The 22539-nt window shown below is 34.9% G+C and overlaps 1 protein-coding gene across 2 annotated transcripts in view; it reads right to left on the bottom strand.

Moving 5' to 3' along the window:
- TRPM7 (transient receptor potential cation channel subfamily M member 7) overlaps positions 1-22539 on the bottom strand; it is a 115468-nt gene that overhangs the window by 51850 nt on the left and 41079 nt on the right. For both annotated transcript variants that reach the window (XM_054565434.1, XM_054565435.1), the window contains exons 8-12: positions 20842-21016; positions 18995-19118; positions 17749-17821; positions 15129-15229; positions 4125-4259 (exon numbers count right to left, since the gene is read on the bottom strand). In XM_054565434.1, coding sequence (XP_054421409.1) covers positions 4125-4259; positions 15129-15229; positions 17749-17821; positions 18995-19118; positions 20842-21016 — 608 coding nt within the window. The remainder of the gene's footprint in view (positions 1-4124; positions 4260-15128; positions 15230-17748; positions 17822-18994; positions 19119-20841; positions 21017-22539) is intronic.

The following is a 22539-nucleotide window of genomic DNA, read 5'->3' as shown; positions in this document are numbered from 1 at the left end:
AAAACTGGGCAACAGAGAGGTTATGGGGAAAAAAGTGTTTTATACAGAACGGTAGGTGTAAAGGCAAGAGCTCCACAGAAAGAAGACCATTTCAAAGTAATCAGCAGCCAACTGGATATCAGGACTTACTCAGAGTTTTTACTTTTAGAAGAGTTCTTTCTTCCCCCCAAGGAATTTTTAAAAATTTTTTCTTAATTTTTTAATCTTTATTCTATTTTTTCTATTACCATTTAGTCACCTTCTACCCCCACACCCCCCAGCAATCACCACACTATTGTCCCCTTTTTCTTTTTTGTTCAATCCCTCCAGCCTCTCAACTACTCCCCTCCAGCTGTCATCTGTTTTCCACCTATGAGTCTGCCCCCATTTTTCTTGTTAGTTCAGTCTGTTCATTAGATTCCACATGAGTGAAATCATATGGTATTTGTCTTTCTCTGACTGGCTTATTCCACGTAGCACAATGTTCTCTAGGTCCATCCATACTGTAGCAAAGGGTAAACTTTTCTTTTTTACAGCCAAGTGTGAATGTCCCATAGTTGTTTTATCCACTCATCTACTGATGGACACTGGATGAACAATCTACTGATTGTTCCCTGTATCACTACATGGTGTCCTTCTTTTGTCCTTTACCATAGTCTTGGTTTTAAAGTCTATTTTGTAGGACTTAAGTATAGTTAACCCAGCTATATTTTCTTTTTCATTTGCATGAAATATCTTTTTCCATCTCTTTACCTTTAGTCTGTGTGTCTTTCCATCTGAGGTGAATCTGTTGAAGACAGCATATATATTTGTCTTGTTTTCTTATCCATTCAGCTACCCTATGTCTTTTGATAAGATAATTTAAGTCATTTACATTTAAAGTAACTACTGATAGATACGTGTTTAGTGCCATTTTATTTTTTAACTGTTTTCCTCTGTTTTTTCCTTTCCTTTCTCTTCTCCTTCTTAAAGCAAGCCTTTTAACATTTGTTGCAGTACTGGTTTTGTGTTAACAAAGTCCTTTCTCTTTTTCTTGTCTGGGAAGCTCCTTATTTCTCCTTCAATTATAAATGATAGCCTTGCTGGGTAAAGTAGCCTTCCTTGTAGCTTTTCTTCACCTTGAATATTTCACACCACTCCTTCCTGGCCTGAATTGTTTCTGTTGAAAGAGAAATCAGATGACCGTCTAATTGGTGCTCCCTTGTAAGTAACTAACTACTTGCTTTTCTCTTGAAGCTTTTAGGATTCTCTCATTGTCTTTAAGCCTTGTCATTTTATGATGTGTCTTGGTGTAGGTCTCTTTAGGTCCAGCTTGTTTGGGACTCTGAGCTTCCTGGTCTTGTACGTCTGTTTTCCTTCACCAGCTTAGAGGGGTTTTCAGTATTTCTTCAAATTTGTTCTTAACCCCTTGCTCATTCACTTCTGTTATTTCCATGATGCAGAGGTTGTTACGCTTCATGATGTCCAAAATTTTTCTTAAGCTCTCCTTATTTTTTAAAGTTCTCTTTCCGTTTTGATTTTCTACCCGGATGTTTTTTTCTACCTTGTCTTCCAAATCACTGATTTGATCCCCTGCTTCACCTAATGTACTGTTTATTTCTTCCAGTGCATTATTTATTTCAGATATTGTATCCTTTATTTCTGAATGGTCCTTTTCTACAGTTTCTTTGTCTTCGCTGTGTAGTATCCTCATAATCATTACTCTAAACTCATTATCTGATAAATTAGTTGCCTTCATTTCATCTAGTTCTTCTGGAGAATTATCTTGTTTTTTGACTTGGGTTCTGTTTCTTTGTCTTCCCAATTTGATTGCTTCTTTGTATTTTCTGACTTAGTTGTTAAACTGATCAGTGATTATAGCCTCAAGCTGAAACCAGCGGCTTGGCTTAGGCACCACAGGGTGGGTCAGAGTAATTCCTGAAGGCAGGGCTAATGCTTCTCCCACGCTGATGCCATTTGGTGGGGAGTCCTCTGTCCAAGAATGATGGCTTCTAGAGTATGGGGAATGACCCAGTACAAGGATCCTGGCAGCTAGTCCTTCAGCTCTCTCCCTAGAATTACCAATCCCAGGCTCTCAAATATCTGTAGTCCACCCTTTCCTCCCTCTGCTGGAGCCCAGGGTAAATGGCTACAAATGAAATTTTGTGTGTTGGCCCTTTAAGAGGCTCTCTGTATCTCCAGCCATCTCTCCCTGGCAGACAGAAACCCTGCTGCTTTTCCACAGCGTGATGTTGTCTGGGTTCCTTTCTGGCTCTGATGCTATAAGCTAGGGAGCCCCGTTTGGCGTTTAGACGCCACAATTCTCGGGGAAGCCCCTGGTGGCTGAAATATTCCTCTCGAACTTCTGCTGCCACTGTGGGAGCCAGCCAGCTCTCTCCGGACTCCTCCACACTCCCTACTAGTCTCGTTGTGATGAACTGGTTTCTTCTGTCTGTCCTTGGTTATGATTCTTCTCTCCAGCTAGAGTTCAGTTGGTTATTCAGGATGAGATTTCTCTGCAATTTAATTATAATTCCAGATTGGCCATGGGAAGAGGTTAGTGTAGCTTCCACTTACTCCTCTGCTATCTTGGTTCTCCCAATTTTTATTTTTATTGTTTTATTCTTTTTTTTTTTTAGAAAAGATTTTATTTACTTCTTAGAGGTCAGGGAGGGAGAATGAGAGGGAGAGAAAGAGCAATATATGAGAGATACATCAAATGGTTGCCTCTCAAATGCCCCCAACTGGGGAACCCGGCCCATAACCCAGGCATGTGCCCTGACTGGGAATTGAACCTGTGGCCTTTTGGTTCACAGGCAGGCACTCAATCCATTGAGCCGTATCAGCCAGGGCTATTTTTATTGTTTTATATTTGCTTTATACTTCAGGGATAAATCTTACTTCAACATGATGAATAATCCTTTTAAATTTTATGTCTGTTCACTAGAGGCAGTAAAATACAATAGTTCAATGTAACTGTGCTAGACACTATTTAAGGAAAAAAATGAGGGAAAATAGAGATATAATCCCCAGTCAAAAGTAATTTACAATCCACAGGGAAAGATCTCACTGTCCTTAACTGACAATGTTACTGGGCTTCCTGAAGGCAATGGCAAAGCATTGGAACGAAGTTTTAAACACTGAATAAATTCTAGCAAATGGTGGTTAAGTGGAAGAAAAACATGATCAGCACTGTACAAACATCAAATGATTTTTTTTTTTTAAATTTTATTTGGGGGAAATGGTAGGTGGACAATGTAGTTGAAATATCTAGTATAAGGGAGTGAGGTCAGAATAAAAAGGCCAAATGAGAGAGATAGCTGGGGCAAATTTTCAAAGTCTATAAAGCTGGAGAAGTTTGCACATCAAGCTAATGGTCTGGGTATTATTCTATATATACTGAGGAGCCATCAAAGGTTTTTAAACTGGGAAAAGATATGGTAAAAATATGTGACTGAAAGAATAATTAGTTTAAAGAATTGATGTGAATAAAGACTAGACAAGGAGACTGATTACAAAAGTAATATAGACTATAAATGACTGAGTAGTAAAAAGGCATTAGGAATGAAAAGGAGGTGATAAATAGGTTGAAACTGATGAATAAATGGCTTTTCAGAGAAGTCAAACTTAGTAAGCTAGGATTTAGTCACTGTGTTCCTCAAAGTGTAGTTTAATTAAATTCATATGGGTAACATGGAAACCAATAAGCAGCACAGTATGTACCCTCTCCAATGCTAGTAACATGAAATCTGAAATGAAATAAGAAAGGCTTTGTGAAGGGAATAATTACTTTTCAGGAGCTTTTTAGAATAGTAAGTAATAGTATGTAAGCTAAAAGGGGGGCACCACAAGGTGAAATCACAAATGTAAAAAAACAAAAAGGAGAAAAGAAAGAGTAGTGTGTAATTTCTCCATCAGGCAAAGAAGTCAAAAGAAATTTGGTGTAAATGATCACCAAGAAAAAAGACAAGATCCCCAGAAACAAGGAAAGAGCTTCTACCTATCATATAACCAATCCATCTAAGACTAGTTGTCTTTTTCCATGTAATCCAGCAAGACATTAACTAAAGGTTTTTAGCAAAAGGATTAAATACCTTCAAGTAAAACAACATTTTTCAAAGATGGTAAAACTTGTTAGTTAACAAAGAATTTTAACATATACTTACAGTGTTGTAAAGTTCTTCTAGTCTGGGAATGGTAAGGAATTTATGCATGCTTACTCCATTTTCAATAAGAAGTTTTACAAAGGCAACTCTATCCATTACAAGAGCATCAAGCATAGCTTGTTCCAAAGATCCAACCTAAAAGAACATCCCACTTAATAAATATGTTTCACACATTGTAATTATACAGTTCTAAATGCAAGCTCTTAGGATCGGTTTGACTCTGAGCAGTTTTTGAACAAAATTTAACAGATGCAAAATAGTAAAAAGCTAGAAGTTAATGTATAAATAGAACAGATGAAAAGACATCTCTAGAGTAGCACTGCCCAAAGAATATTCCATAAAAACTACTTTGTAGGAGAGCAGGTGTGACATGGATTGAGAGGAAGAGATGTATCATCAACTAAAAGTGGGGGAAAAAAATTACCTTAAGAGCAATGATTCTCAATATCTAGAAAAGGTTTTCTGGAAATTGGAGAGGTCATTTCATTGATCATCAACAGGATCATTACTAACGTTTAATGGGTAAGGGTCAAATGATACTAGAAACCAATACAATATGCCAACCAATCTCACAAACGAACTGTCCCACATTTCACTCAACTTTCTATGTTATCCAGTTAGATGCTCACAAATGAAAATCCAGTGATATTGCTTTACATATAAACAAAAAGTACTCTATCATGATTTGTTCTACAATGAACTTTCCAAAAATACAACTACAATATAAGTTAGACAAGATTGTACTTAGCTTTCTTTAGTACTTTAACTGAAAATATTCACCATTAGAGAAAAATCTCTTAACAGCAATACAACCTGTGCCAGTTAAGTTTAATAACACATATTTATCAGTCAGCATTTGTAGCTGTGTCTTATTAGTTTTTAGAGACTCTTTTACAGACTTCAACAGACTCTGAATCAAATATTATTAAATTAATGAAGACACATATATAGGGATTTAGTGAAATCATTCACTAATAAAGGTTACATTAACAGAATGTCATTAATATATTTATATTAAGTATATTGACATTCTATTAATAATATATTGATAATACTAAATATATTAATAATACATTGATTTAAAATCTCATATTATTGCTTCTGTATATTTTATTTGGTATCACATGATTTTAAAAACTCTGTCGTGAAAATCAATGCCAAAATCATTGTGTGTTTTTTTTAACCTGCTGCTTTTCATCTTATTCTGTCTTCAGAAACTTATCATACAACTACTATAGCAACCTCTATTACTATTTATTTTTCCAATGTATCCTCTATTCCCATCACTTAGCAAAGGATATGGTCTCCATGATCTTTTTAATATATAGAATAAATGCAGGTCTTATACATGGCAGTATTTCAAGATGGAAGATAAGTTTTTTTGTGTTATTTTCACCACTCAGTTCTATATCATAACAAGGAAAATATTTTAACATTGCACTTAAATATAAAATGCAACTGATTTGTAAGAATATAATACTTATTCGTTTTCTCATATCAACAGCCTGTAATTTATCATGGTATGTTATTCCTAGTTTAGTTAATATTATTTCCTTATTTCTCTTATCACATACAAATTCTATTTCTTATTATTTATCCTAGTATTAAAAACTTTTACTCTACTGCCCACTTGGTCCTCTCTCTGCTTTTTCCTTGTCCTGTCCTTGTAAAGAGTAGTTTCCTGCTCCCATGGAATTTAAATTATTAATAACATTCCTTTATTAGTCTGCACTCACAATTGCACAATTTATACTGAGTCTATCAACAGGTGCAAGCATCTGATTACTTATTATGTCTTTTACATGTTGCCATTCTTGAGCATCTGCATATTGAAAAATCTACTTTTATTATAAATCACTTTTGTTTTGTCTATCATCACAGGGTGATAGATGCTAAAGAGAAAAAAATGGAAGAATAATGGAAATGCTGTCACAGAGGGCGGCTATTAAGATAGAATGAATAATAAAAGCCAAAGTATGGAGGAAACATTTGGTTGGAAGTCAGAAAGAAAACAGGAAAGAAGTCCAGCAATTTATCTAGGGGAATGTTCCAGACAGAGAAAACGGCCAAGTATAAAGGCTTGAAACAGGAACATTCTTACTATGTTCTAAGAACAACAAGAAGGCCAATGTGGTTACATAGAAGAGAGCAAGGGGATAAGTGATAACATGTAAGGTAACAGAAGTAGTAATGGGACAAACATAAAGCCTTGTAAGCCATCATAAGGGCCCTCTCTGGATTGTGCTGTGTAAATGTCGTATTATCCAACTTCTGTCTGTAAAAGGAGAGGAAAAATGGGAGTAAGGAAACCATACATGATACTACTAAAACAATACAGAAAAAGTACAGAATAGTACACTGGACCAGAATAAAACTGGGTATTTTGAATGTAAATCTGAAAAGGTTTACAAATGAAATTGCACTGTAATATATAAGAAGGAAGAAAATAAAAAATCACCTTAATGTTTCTTTGACTAAGACTGGGAAAAGGTTGGTGCCATTCAGTAAGATTGGAAAGACTGCAGAAGGAACTTATCTAAACATCCAAAAGAACGCTGTCATCAGTTCTCTTGTACATAGAGCACTACTTTTTCTTTTTTTTTTTTTACCCTAACCACCTTCACCCGTTTCTTCCACCCCCTAACTCTGCCTCTGGAAACTATCAATCTATTCTATTTATGAGCTTGGTATGGTATTGTTTTTTTTAATTTCATATACAAGAGAGATCATCTGGTATTTTTATTTTTCTGAGTCTGACTTATTTCATTTAACATAACACCCTACAGGTGTGTGTGTTACCACTGCTTTATCCGTTCATCCATCAATGACACAGGTTATTTCTGTATCTTGGCTACTGTAAATAATGCTGCAATAAACACACAGGTGTATATATCTTTTAAAGTTACTATTTTCAATTTCTTCAGATAAATACCCAGAACTGGAATTGCTGGATCATATCGTAGTTCTACTTATAATTTTTTGAGGAACCTCCATACTGCTTCCATAGTGGCTACCCCAATTTACATTCCCATCTGCAGTGCACAAGGGTTCTTCTTTTTTCCACATCTTCACCAACACTTCTCATTTCTTGTCTTTTTATAACAATCACTCTAACAGGTGTGAAATGATATCTCATTTGTGGTTTTGATTTGCATTTCCTAAAAGATTAATGATATTAAGCACATTTTCATGTGGCTGCTGGCCATTAATATGTCTTCTTTGAAAAAATCTCTATTCAGATCTACTGCTCATTTTTATTTTTTTTTATCCTCACCTAAGGACATGCTTATGAATTCAGAGAGAGGGAGGTGAGGAGAGATAGGGAAATATCAATGCGGGAGAGAAACATCTATTGGTTGCCTCCCATACGCACACTGACTGGGGACCAAACCTGTAGTCCAGGCATGTGCACTGACCAGGATTTGAATCTGCAGCCCTTTGGTCTATAGGACAACACTCCAACCAACTGACCCACACTGGCTAGGACTCTTCTCATTTTTAAATTAAATGTGTTCTGTTTCTTAATATTAACCCCTTAAAAATATATGAAGTGCATATATTTTCTCCCATTCAGTAGGCTGCCTTTTCATTTTGTTGATTGTTTCCATTGTGGTGCAGAAGTTTTTTAGTTTGATTGAGTCTCATTGTTTTATTTTTGCTTTTGTGGCTTTTACATTGCTGTCAGATGAAAAACAGTATTGCCAAAAATTATGCCAAGGAGCTTATTCCCTATGTTTTCTTATAGGAGTTTCTGGTTTCAGGACTTAGGTTCAAGTCTTTAATCCATTTTCAGTTAATTTTTGTGTGGGATAAAAGATGATGGTCAAGCTTCATTCTTTTGACAGGTTGCTGTCAGTTTTCCCAATGCCATTTATTGACAAGGCTGTTCTTACTCCATGGTAGGTGCCTGGCTCATTGTCATAAATTATGTATGCATGGGTTTATTTCTGGATTCTCTAATCTGTTTAATTTATCTATGTGTCTGTTTCATATCAATACCATCATGTTTTAATTACCACAGATTTGTAATATAGTTAGAAACTGGGGAGCATGGTACCTTGAGCTTTGTCCTTATTCAACATTGCTTTGGCTATCTGGGGGTCTTTTGTCTTTTCACACAAATTTTGGGGTTATTTGTTATATTTCTGTGAAAAATACCACTGGAATTTTGATAAGTATTGCACTGAATCTTTACACTGCTTTGGCTATTGTGGATATTTTAATAATATTGATTCTTCTAATCCATGAGCACAGATTATCTTTCCTTTTGTGTTTTCTTCAATTTCATTCATTAATTTATTTTAGCTTTCAATACACAGGTCTTATACCTCCTTGGTTAAATTTGTTCTTAGGTATTTTCTTCTTTTTGATGTCAGTGTAAATAGGATTTTCTTTCTTTTTTTTAAAGATTTTATTTATTTTTGGAAAGAGGGAAGGGAGAGAGAAAAAGAGGTAGAGAAACAGCAATGTGAGAGAGAAACACTGATTTGTTGCCTCTTGCACACGCCTGACCAGACCAAACCCACAACCCAGGCATGTGCCCTAACCAGTAATTGAACCAGTGACTTTTTGCTTTATGGGAAGATGCCCAACCAACTGAGCCACACTGGTCAGAATTTAAATGGGATTTTCTTAATTTCTCTTTCTGATAGTTCAAGATTAGTGCAAAGAAACACAAAAGACTTTTATGTATTGACTTTGTATCCTACAAATTTACTAAATTTGTTTACTAGTTCTAACATTTTTTTGGATGGAGTTTTTAAGGTTTTTCATATATAATATGTCACCTGCAAACAGTGACAATTTTTTGTCACTATTCAATTTCTTCATTTGCAATTTCAATACTGTGTTTTTCTTTTTCTTGCCTAAATGTTCTGGATAGGACTTCCAATAATATGTTGAATAAAAGTGGTGAGAGTGGGCATCCTTGTTCCTGATATTAGGAAAAAAGCTGTCAGCTTTTCACCATTGAGTATGATATTACCTGTGGGCCTGCCATACATGACCTTCATTACTTTGAAGTATGTTCCCTCTATAGCCACTTTGTTGAGTTTTTTCATAAATGGTGTTGAAGTCTATCAAATGCTTACCTGTATGTATTGAGATGATCATTTTTTTTTTAACCTTCATTTTGTTAATTCAGTGTATTACATTGCTGATTTGTGGATGTTAAATGATCCTTGCATCTCTGAAATAAATCTAACTTGACTGTAGTAACCGTCCTTTCAATGCAGTGTTGAATATGGCTTCCTAATATTCGGTTGAGAATATTTTAAAACTGCTGCCTAAGAGTTTGGCTTTCAATGAGTCTGATTCAAGGTGTTGAGATATTCCCTTTAAGGGCACTGACAAGTCTTGGCACAGCCTCTACTACTGGGAGTTATTAAAAATATAATAGTCTGCTTGGACAAACAAAAAGGTTTGAGTGACAACAAAGAGCTAAGGCACAGTTAAATGACAAGTTTCATCTCCTAAACAAGGCCATTACTTCAAGACTGACAGAGGTAGTTGTTTCATGTACTATATAGAAACCAATAAAGAGAGTCAAGCAAAAAAGAAAAAAACAGACAAATATATTGTTGATGAAAGAACAAGCTAAAACTTCACAAAAAAAATCTTTATGGAATGAATAAAAATAAAATAGTTGATAAAGAGTTCAAATTAATGGTCATAAAGCTGCTGCTGAACTGGGAAGAAGAATGAATAAACACAATGAGAACTTCAAAAAAGATATGGAAAATATAAGAACATACAAATATAAGTCACAGGCCTAAAATAAATTACACCAGAAGGCTTCATTAGAAGGCAAGATTCATCAGAACAAAAGATCAGTGAACTCAACAACAGAGTAGCGGCACAGACCCAATCAGAGCAGCAAAAAGGAAAAAAGAATGAAAAAACAGTGAAGATAACTTAACTGACTTATGTGACAACACCAAATGAATTAACATTCTACTATAGGGCCTCCAGAAAGGAAATAGGGAGAGAAAAGGGCAAAAATCTTACTTGAGGAAATAGTAGCAGAAAACTTCCCTAATCGGGGAAAGGAAACACATCAGGTCCAGGAAGTTCAGAAAGTTCCAAATTAAGGTAATGCCCCCCCCCCCCCAACCCAGCAATCATACCAAGACACATAGTTAAAATGTCAAAGTTAAAGAAAAGGAGAGAATATTAAAAGCAGCCAAAGAAAAACAACTTGTTACACACATGGACTTTCCATAAGGCTATGAGCAGATTTTTCAGCAAAAACTTTGCAGGCCAGAAGGAAGTGCATGGTATATTTAAAGTGCTAAAGGAGATATCTTCTAACTAATCATTATTTACTTGGAAAAGTTATCGGTCAGGATTGAAGGAGAGATAACACATTTTCCAGAGGGAAAAAGCTAAAGGAGTTCATTACCACTAAACCACCTTCCAAGAAATATTAAAGGGATTTTATTAAGTTGAAAAGAAAGGGTGCTCGGTAGTAATAAGAAAACATTAACATATGACAGAACAAATCTCACTGGAAAGGTAAAAGTAAAGACAGTGGATTAAAAAGTAAAAGTAAAGGTAGTATACTAATCACCTATAAAGGTAGTACGAAGGATAAAGACCAAAGTAGTAAAAATAACTATGATTATAATAATTAAGAAATATATAAGATAAAAAGAACTAAAATGTGAAAAATGTAACAAGTCACGGGGATTAAAAATGTTGTGCTTTCGAATAAGATCAAACTTCAGTTGTTATAAACTTAAAATGGGCTACTACAGTTACAAGCTATTACATGTAAGCCTCATGGTAACCACAAAGCAATAAAACCATAGTTAACAGACAAAAGGTAGAGAGAAAAGGATATATCATTAATGAAAGTCATCAAACCACAAAGGAAAAGAGCAAGAGAAGAAAGAAACAGAGAGGAGTTACAAAAACAGCTGGAAAACAATTAGTAAAATGGCAATATGTACATACCTATCAATAATTACTTTAAATATAAATGAAATAAATGCTCTAAACAACAAACATAGGGTGGCTGAATGGATAAAAACAAAACCCATCTATATGCTGCCTACAAGAGAATCACTTTAAGTGTAAACATACACAGACTGGAAGTAAAGGGATGGAAAAAGATATTCCATGCAAATGGGTAATTTTATGAGACTGACGCGCTGCCTACTGCGCTAAGGAGGCATCTGCAAATGGATTAATTTTAAAAAGCTGGAGTGCCCACACTTATATCAAACAAAACAGACTTTCAAAGACAGACTGTAATAATAGAAAAAGATGGCCAAGCCCAGCATAAATAGCAGCCATCTCAGGTTGCTTTATAACCTAGGCAGGATCCGGGCTGACCTAGGCTGGCCTCACTCAGGAAACCCCAGAGCCTGCACAATCAGTGGGCAGCTATGGTCCACATCGGAGCACCACCACCGTGCCCCTGCCACAGCTGATTCTCCATGGAGGGCAGAGGCTGGCGGTCTTTGGTCACAGCCATTCCTTGCAGCTGACTGGCCCGGGTAAATCCCTTCCACTGACCCGCCAACAGCAATCAGGCTCAACTACAAGAGGAGGGTGTACACAGCCCACACGAAGGGTACACCTTGAGTACAAAGCATGGATAATGGGGAGGGTGTACTACAAGAGGAGGGTGTACACAGCCCACACGAAGGGTACACCTTGAGTACAAAGCATGGATAATGGGGAGGCTGTGCCACTGGACCCAACAGGATACCTAGTCTATTAGGCCCTGCTACCAAGACAGAAAGTCACAGCAGCTCTACCTAATAAATAGAAACAAACACGAAGAGGCTGCCAAAAGGAGGAGAAAGAGAAACATGGCCCAAATGAAAGAGCAGATCAAAACTCCAGAAACAGAGCTAAACAAAATGGAGATAAGCAATCTAACAGATACGGAATTCAAAACACTGGTTATAAGGAGCTCAAGGAACTTAGTGAGGACCTCAACAGCATAAAAAAGACCCAGTTAGAAATGAAGGATACAGTAATTGATATAGAGAACAATTTACAGGGAAACAACAGTAGAATAAATGAAGCTGAGATTCAAATCAATGATTTGGAATGTAAGGAAGCAAAAAACCACCACAAAGAACAAGAAGAAAAGAATCCAAAAAAAATGAAGATAGTAAACAGCCTCTGGGACATCTTTAAGAGGTCCAACATTTGCTTCATATGGGTGCCAGAAGGAGAAGAGAAAGACCAAGAAATTGGAAATCTATCTGACAAAATAGTGAAAAACTTCCTTAATTTGGTGAAGGAAATAGACACGCAAGTTCAGGAAGTGCAGAGTCCCAATTATGATGGACGCATAGAGGCCTCCTCCAAGACACATCATTAGTAAAAGGCCAAAGGTTAAAGATAAAGAGAGATTCTTAAAAGCAAGAGAAAAGAAGCTAGTTACCAGAAGACTGTCAGAGGGGAAGAGGGAGTAGAAGAATGGGTGAAGAGGTGAGGGGATTACGAAGTACACATAAGTAGTTACAGAGTAGCCATGAGATGTAAAGTCCAGTATAGGAAATGGAGTAGCCGAAGAACTTTACATGCATGATCCATGGACATGAACAATGTTGGGGGGATTGCCTGAGGGAGTAGGGGACACCGGGTGTAGGGGGGCAAAGGCAGAAAACATCAGGATAACTGTAATACCATAATCAATGAAATATAATTTTTAAAAAGAGGCAAAGATGGGCAGTAATAGTGATAAAGTAGTCCATCCAACAATAGGATATAACATCTGTAAATTTATGCACCCTAAATAGGGAGCACCTAAATATATAAAGCAAATATTAATAGACCCAAAGAGAGAAACAGCAGTACAAGAGAAGGGAACTTTAACAGCCCACTTACATCAATGGAGAGCTTATCCAGACCAAAAAAAAAAAAAAAAAAATCAATAAGGAAGTAGTGGCTTTTAATGGCACATTAGACTAGCAGGCCTTAACAGGTACATACAAAACATACCATTCAAAAGCAACAGAGTACACATCCTTCCCAATGAACACGTAATATTTTCCAGGCCACTAAACAAATCTTAATAAATTTAAGAGGACTGAAATAATATCAAACATCTTTTCCTAACACAATAATATGAAATTGTAAATTACACAAAGAAAAATGGAAACTTCACAAATTTGTGGAGGTTAAACAACACGCTACTGAACAACCAATGGGTCAAAGACGGAAACAAAAAAATCAGAAAATACTGAGACAAATGAAAATGGAAATAAATACAGCATAACAAAATTTGTAAGATATAGCAAAAGATGTTTTAAGAGAGAAGTTCATAGCAATAAATACCTATCTCAGAAGTGCAAAATGTCTTAACTTTCTACCTCAGAAATTAGAAAAAGAAGAAAAAAGCCCAAAGTCAATAGAAGGAAGGAAATAAACTTTAGAGAAGAAATAAATGAAACCAAGACCAAAAAGACAATAGAAAAGATCAATAAAACTTAGAACTGGTCCTCTGAAAAGATAAAATTGACAAACCAAGGAAAAAAATAAACTCACCAAGAAACACAGAAAGGACTCAAATAAATAACATGAAAGGAGAGTTATTACAACTGATACCACAGAAATACAAAGGATCACACAGGACTACTATAAACAATTATATGCCCCAAAACAGGGCAACTAAGAAAAATAGATAAATTCTTAGAAATACACAACCTAAAGACTGAGTCATAAAGAAATAAAAAAGCTGAACAGACGGATTACTGCTAGTAATCAGGTTGGTTGTTCTTTTTATCCTCACCCAAGGAAATTTTTTCATTGCTTTCAGAGAAAGTGGGGGTGGGGGGAGAGAGAAACATCGAGGTGAGAGAGAAACACCGACTGACTGCTTTTCATTTGAGTCCTGAATGGGGATCAAACCCACAAACCAGGTGTGTGCTATGACTTGGAACAAACCTATCACCTTTTGGTGTATAGGGCAATGCTGCAACTAACTGAGCCACACTTGCCAGGCTATCAGTTTGGTTTTGGGTTTTTTGGGTATTTTGTAGTAAGAGAGGAAGGAAGAAAAACACTGATGTGAGAGAGAAGCATTGATCGGTTGTCCCCCACATAGGCTGGGACCAGGAATCAGTGCCCAGATGGGGGGTTGCATGCTCTCAGACACGGGATCAACCTGCAATTTAAGATATGTGCCCTGACTAAGAATCAAACCAACAACCTTTCGGTTACAGGACAACACCCCAACCAAGTCACACCAGCCAACGTCAGGGTATATCAGCTTTGACTCAATAGTGAAAAACCTCCCAAGAGCCCTGACCAGTGGGACTGACTCAGTTGGATGTCAGCGCGCAAAGAAAAGGGTCATCAGTTTAGATTCCCAGTCAGAGGTCAGGGACACATGCCTAGATTGTGGGTTCAGTCCCTGGTCAGGGAGCATATGGGAGGCAACCAATGTATGCTCCTCTCTCACATCAATGTTTCTCTCCCTCTTTCTCCCTTCCCTGCTCACTAAAAATAAATAAAACCTTAAAAAAGAGAGAAAAAACCCTCCCAACAAACGGAAGTCCAGGAGCAGATAGATTCACTGATGAATTCTACCAAGCATTCAAATAATTAATACCAATCCTTCTCAGATTCTTTCAAAAACAAACAGAAGGGAACTTTTCCAAACTAATTTTATGAGGCCAGCATTAACCTGATATCAAAACCAGACAAGAACGCCAAAAGAAAATTACAGGATGTTATCCCTGCTGATGAACACAGATGCATACAACATTTACAACACTATTTCTAAGATTTTTTCAGTTCTAGGATTTTCGTAGATCTCTACACTATAAAAAGCAAGGTTTTACCAAAGAAGCAAATAGATTTTATTAAATCCTACATGGATATGAATGTTGTAGAAATGTTTAGGTAAACTAAGTTTGCACTTTGGTAAATTGTGCACTTGACTGGTAAAATGTCAAGTTTGGTCACAATTCCAACATTTTGTTATTACTTAGTTTAATGTAATTACATTGTATATATACAGTAATTTTTTTTTTAACATACCAGCCACTGTTGTCCATAAACAAATACATGATTTTTGGCAATGTCAACTCTATCCCATGCCAATGTAAGGATGAGCTGGTCAAATGCAGATGCATTGGTACCTAATCAAACAAAGAAAATAGTTCACAAGTTCAATTAATTTATCTCCATTAAAATATGAACACTTACAAATTCTTCCCACTCCTTTTTAACTAATGTACACAGCTGGCACTGTTCAGAGGTAGCCTGCCTCAAAGAGTTAAGTTTACCCCCAGGGTTGAGGACTTTTATTTTCCAATTCTATATAAAGACACAGCCTTATTCACTACAAGCAATTCAGAATGTAGAACAAAGAAAACAAGATGACTTGTTTCTATCGTAGAGAGACTGTTAAAATGAAAAATATCTTTACACGTGCTTTTCTGAGCATATATAGTGGGTTGGCCAAAAAGTTCATTTAGTTTTTTCTACACAATGGCTCTAATAGTGCTTAGTTGTCTTTAACTTCATTCAAAACAATTTTGTTAGATTGTATTATGATGGCTATCAGATCAGCATGCATTAAAAAAAAACTTATCAAAATTGGTAAAGTTTTTTGCAGCCATTTTAATATTGAAGATGGAAAAATACACATTTTTGGCATATTATGCTTTATTATTTCAAGAAAGGTAAAAACGCAACTGAAATGCAATAAAAAGATTTGTGCAGTGTATGGAGAAGGTGCTGTGACAGATCAAATGTGTCAAAAGGGGTTTGCAAAGTTTCTTGGTACTATTGACATTTTGGTCAAATCTTTGCTGTGAGGCTGTCTTATGCGTTAGAAGATGTTTAGCAGCATCCCTGGCCTCTACCCACTAGAAGCCGATAGTGGGAGATAGCCAACACACTCACAATATCCAAATCAATAAAGTTACTGGTGAATATGAAAAGTGTATCTTTTATTTTATGGAGAAAACGAAAAGGACTTTTTGGCCAACCCAATAAATTCATATGTATAGAAAACTAAAAGGACTTTTTGGCCAACCCAATAAATTCATATGTATACTTTTAATTATTTATGCAAAAATAGATCATCCTGTATAAAGTAGTCAGCAGCTTACCTTATGTATCTTAGTTTCATAACTTAGTTTTCTATGACTTGTGGATATTTGGGTTATTTTGAAATTTTTGGTGAGTATATTTTTGGGCATATGTTTGATTATTTACATAGTATGATTCTGTAGAAGCCAAATTGGTAGGTTGAAAGATATTTTAAAGCTTTTGATATACTGCCAAAATATATTCTAGAAAGGCTGGAACATCCATGAGTGGTAAAAGAATAACCCCAGTAAAGGGATAAAAAGCTTTTTTTAAAAAACTATTTTTATTGTTGACACTATTACAGATAATCCCATTTGCCCCTCCTTTGCCCACCTCCACGCAGCCCACCCCTCCCCCCACTTTCCTCTGGTCATCCCCAGAGTGTTGTCTGTGCCTATGGGTTATGCATACACTTCTCTGGCTAATCCTTTGTCTTCTTTCACCCTGTCTCCCCACCCCGCCCTCCTCCCTGAGAGCTGTCAGTCTGTTCCATGTATCCTTGCCTTTTTCTCTATTTTGTTTGTCAATTTTTGTCCATTAGATTCCACATTTAAATGATATCATATGATATTTGTCTTTTCTCTGACTGGGTTGCTTCATTTATAACACTGACCATCTTTCCACATTTCCCCCAAGCATTTGGAATATTCTGTTCATATCTTTTACATAAATTCTGGCCCATTTTCCCATGAGGTAATCAATTTTTTTTATTATTAATTCTTAACAGCTTATTGTGATCCCTCCACATTCCTGGTTCCTTAATTTCCTCTTCTATAATGAGGAAAATAATAGGAAACCTTCCGCTTTAGGCTACTGTAAATATAAAATGAGATAAATACTCTCAACCACTAAAGCACAGTGGCCAGCACACAGGAAGTACATGGAAAATATATTACGTGCTCTCTTTTTACTTTTATGCAATCCCATTTATTGCTCTTCCTATTAATGGTATCTGGGTTTCCTAATATTATGGTCTCATTCTCAAGATGATAATATGGTATTTTTTATTTTAGTATTTCTTAAATGTTTGATCTATTGGTAATTTATTGTGGCCTAATATTTGGGAAATTCTTGGGAACAACAGTGCTCTCTTGCTCTGCTCCTGCTAACTTACTACACACTTGAACTTTCAGGCACCCTGATGGGACACCATTTTAGTTTCTAATTTTTGAAAAGATTTTTCACTGTAATACTGTTTATTATATCACTTCGATATCTTTGGCCAAAGATATTGACACGGGAACAGTTCAGTGTGTACATGCATTAACTCCTTAGTCCTAGAAGTACCCTTAGTTTTCTTTCCAAATTTTTCTTCAGAATGAAAATAGCAATGTTTAAGAATACTATCTGAAATGGTCTGGTGGCATATAACTTTAAAATAATTCTACAAAACAAAAACAAAAGCTAACTAATGTCAAAGAAAGCTCACATGTGTCTTTTACAAAGAAAACTTATTGAGAAATTCAGTTCCCAAACACTTTGCTAAATTAAAAAGTTCTATCTTACAGAAATAGGATATAAATGAACACTCTTATGAACAAAAAAAAAAATCATATCTTACCCTTAAGCAGTGCAGTAAGTATTGCTACATCTATATCTTGATGTTCATCTGATCCAATGTGGAAAACAGTGATCTATTTAAAGATAAATTCATATTATTATGTCTTTATATTTGCTTATTTTTTAAATATTTTATTTATTTACTTTTAGAGAGGGGAAGGGAGGGAGAAAGAGAGTGAGAAAAACATCAGTCAGGTTGCCTCTCGCATGCCCCCAACTAGGGACCTGGCCTGCAACCCAGGCATGCGCCTTGACTGGAATTCAACTGGCGACTTTTCATTTTGTGGAACAACACCCAGCTAACTGAGCCACACCTGTCAAGGCTGTGCTTACTTTTTAAAAGCAATGGCATAAAACAGAAAGCAATTTCAAACTACATAGAAAATATAATTTAGTGAGGGGTATTTTTTGGGACAGAAATAAGGAACCAAAAACATGAAATTAAAGACTTTGTATCATTTACCAAATAAAATGGCAAGTACACTCAAAATGTGTGGTTTCATATTACATTCATTTTTTTAAACTATCTTATGTCTTTACTAGAGTAAGCAACTCAGGGACTGAGAAACCTATCTGGGAAAATCCTGCTGTTCGTTCTACAGAGTGAACACTTACTCAATTCAAGTAACTGTGTCTTTGATGAGAAATGTTTTTTTAAAGTGGAAATCTATTGAAATTATTTGAAATGTAACACCATTTCAGACGTTTTTACGTAATAATCTTTTTCATAAAGTTAAGATTATTTTAATAACCCCACTACAAATTTTTCAACTAACTTCATTTCCAAGTATACAGAAATAAAATATATAAAACAGCAAATCATCCACTACTTATAATTTATAAAAGATTTTCTCTGCAAACTTCAGCCCACTTTTAGATGACTGAAATTAAGCAGCACTAATCTATAATTTGAGCACTAAGAGTAAAATAATTTAAGGTTTTTTTTGTTTCTAATTGTATTTTAGAGAAGCCATTAACAATGTTTTAGCAGGCTTCCTTATCCCTAGACAGTCTGTTGAGGCCTGATTATGAAACTTTTTCTAAAATAGAAGTGCAAGTATGTGTCTCAATACCATACAAAAACAATGCTTCTTCTGTATCTTTCAGCTTAAAACAAAACAATAAATTACATCTTTACATGGTTAAAAATGATTTAAAAACCTTAAGATCCAAAATAAAAACAGAAGTTTTCATGAATTTAGAATGTGCTTTTAATTAAAAGGCTTATTCTGCTAAAATCTACTTACAAGCTCCTTTCTTTTCATGCATTCCATCAATGTTTGAAATAAATGAACTGCTTCACTCTGGCCAAAGTTAAATGTTTTTTTGATAGTTGAAATAATATCAGGTTCTGCTGCATCAGGAAGATTCCTAGAGTAAGAGGAAACATAACTTAATTCATTGATTTCAATTTTCATTATTTGTAGATCTAATATGAAGTACAGGTGGATCGATGTAAGACCTTGAAAGCTACTGGATTAATATTAAACACTTAACCTGCAGTAAAACTGTCTTGTTCATGAGGCTCTCATTCTAAGTCATAAGGGGGAGAATGAAATGGAGTTATTTTTCTCTTTGAATTATTTTGAAAATTTTTTAGAAGGCAGGTGTTTCAATATCAGTGCTCACATTTTGTAAGATATAATATAAAGATATATAACTTTTAAGATGTTATGGTATATAAGGCAGTAAGATGTTTTAAACATGAGAACATGCACATTTTTCTTTTTTTCAATAGGTATTATACTTATATGTCTCAAAAATATGATATAAAATACTCAAATAAAAAATGGCCCTGGCTGGTGTGCCTCAGTGGATTGAGTGCTGGGCTGCAATCCAAAAAGTCGCTGGTTTGATTCCCAGTCAGGGCACATGCCTGGGTTGTAGGACAGGTCCCCAGTTTGGGGCACACGAGAGGCAACTCATCAATGTATCTCGCACATTGTACATTGATGTTTCTCTCCCTTCCCCTCTCTCTAAAAATAAGTAAATAAAATCTCTTTTTTAATTGCTGTTAATTAGTTACCTCCTCCCCGCATTACTGCCCTACCCACCTAAATAAAATCTTTAGAAACAATAAAATAAAATATAAAAATGTGAAATTCATTAAAGTCTCCTTCCCACTGTCTTCCATCTGCCCAGTTTCATCTCAACTGCTTTCAGAGAAAACTATTAGTTTATATAACTTTCCAGGATCTCTTTCTATATATACAAATAATGATTACCTCTTTTCTTCCTACATAAAAGGTAGCATAATATGCATGCTACTTTGCATTTTCCTTTTTCTGTGTGTATATTGGTAATCTTCCAAAATCTAGTACACAGATACCAACCTTACTAAGCTGCAAACTATCACACCGTGCAGACCATAATTTATTTACATAGTCCCTTTAATATATGTTCTATTTTGCTCCGATCTTTTACTATTACAAAAAAATGTCACAACAAGTAGCTTTATACATAATATTATTCATATGTATACAAGTACATCTGCAGAAATAATTCTCAGAAATGGAACTACTGGGTCAATAGATACATGCTTCTGTATGTTTGACAGATCTAGCATCATTGTCCTCTAAGAAGATTCATACATTTTACCATATTTTGCCATGCAGAATGCACATCCACATTTTTGGCTCAAACTTTCAGAAAAAAAAAAAAAAGCTTTCGTTTTAATTTTTTAATTCAATTGTTTATTTATTTATATTTAGATTCTTGTTTTTTGTACTACAAAGAATTTTGCCATTTACTTTTGAACATATTACGGTACAAGAAGTTTTATGTAACAAATAATTACAAAACACAAGAATAGATACAACATATTTCAGGTACTACCCACTTACAATACGCATCCTTATTTTTCCCTCAAAAATCGAGGTAAAAAAGTGTACATTATACACAGCAAAATACTAATTCATTCCAATAATGTGTCAGGCAACCTATTTCCTCAAGCCTTAACAAGATATTCTATTAAAGTTCAAATTTTCTTTTTTTTTTTTCCATGTTCATAACATACTGAAATGAATCTAATATTCTCAAACACCACAAACCTCTTTACATAGTTATTAAAAATTTGTTGTAATCAAACACTTACCCTCCTTCTTCTGTTTGTTTATGAATGTATGCTAGTAAATCTGCCGCTCTGCCTGTTCCCTCACATACAACAACTGGAACAGGAGGACTTTCCTGAAGGTACTCTAAAACTGTGAGGATAACATTTGGTCCACCCTCAAATATAAGTGCCACCACAGGGACACCTTGACCAATTCCTAAAAAAAGTAAAAGTTTAATGAAGGTATTAGACAAAATTAGTGATTTAATCTTATTTTTTACTCAAAACCAAATAAAAAGCCAATATAATTTATCCCCAAACTGTGTTGACTTCATTTTAAACACTCAACATAAGAAAAGCCTGGCATAAATAAATACTGAATAAGTTACTTTTTCATTGACTCAAAGTATGTTCTAAATGACAGAATTAGGAAATCCAATGTATAATTAGGCACACATTAGAATTTATGTATTTATTGAAAATAAAATTACTTTGTATATTTCACTAACTGAACTCTTGATAAGAAATGTGTAACAATTTGTTTTAGAGTTTACTTCTTAATTATGTATTACTGAATTTCTAATATATATCTGTTTTTATTTACTATTGAACTGTATATTTCTGATTTCAAACATACTGAGATTAATATAGAAATTAATGACAGACTCGGGATTATATAAAAGGAACTGATTAATAAAAATTAAGACCTCTAAGGAGTAACAGAAATAAATTTAGTGAAAAATACCAATCTTTTTTTTTAACAGTAATCTGCAAAGCAGTGAGAATTCAAAAGTATACTGTAGGATTCTTAAACATTCCTAATTTTTAAGAGATGCTATGACTCCATTATAATCTGAATTTACTGTTCTATAATTTTGAATTTCTATTTCATTTTGCAAAGAACTCGTCTTCTTAACATCCCAGGATTACAAAATTTATTTTTAAAATAAAAATCTAGATGTTAAACGAAAAAGTTTGATTATGGTTGAAAAAGACGACCAGAATCAAGAATACCAACTTTTAAGACACTACTACCAAAGAGTGATAACTACTCACATTATAAACTTTAAGCAAGGTGATTCTTACTTTGCAATAAAGCATTTTTTCCTCTTTTACTCTTCTATCTTGAATTTCAAAGTCATATATTAGAATATATCACACATTAAGATTATTTCTGAATTCCTTGGGCTGCAATGGGATTACAATATCAACAGAGCTTCCATCAAAATTTTGTGGCTGTGGCTCAATATTGGAGTACCCTATCTGGCCTCAGAATTCTTTTCCTAGGTCATCTTATTTCATTTCAGTTCAGTCATTCTTGGTTGTTTCATGTGTTATCTTGCTACAAAATACTGGGTTGGCCAAAAAGTTCGTAGGGTTTTTTCTACAGGATGGCTCTTGCTACACTTAGCTGTCTTTAACTTCATTCAAAACAATTCTGTGATTGTATTGTTACAGCTGTTATATCAGCATTCACTTTTTAAAAAACACCAAAATTGGTGAATTTTTGTGTAAGCATTTTAATACTCAGGATAGAAGAAGATACGCAACATATTCAGCCTATTATGCTTTATTTCAAGAGGTAAAAATACAACTGAAATGCAAAATAAAAGTAAACCCAACAACAACAACAACAACAACAAAAAGATTTGTGCAGTGTACAAGGAAGGTGCTGTGACTGATCAAACGTGTCAAAAGCAGTTTGCGAAGTTTTGGGCTGGAGATTTCTCACTGGACAAT

Source organism: Pteronotus mesoamericanus, unplaced genomic scaffold (assembly GCF_021234165.1).
Source record: "Pteronotus mesoamericanus isolate MK-2021 breed Mesoamerican mustached bat unplaced genomic scaffold, CSHL_Meso_final contig_164, whole genome shotgun sequence".
In the NCBI taxonomy this organism is placed as follows: Eukaryota; Metazoa; Chordata; class Mammalia; order Chiroptera; family Mormoopidae; genus Pteronotus; species Pteronotus mesoamericanus.
This window is presented reverse-complemented; position numbering and strand designations above follow the sequence as displayed.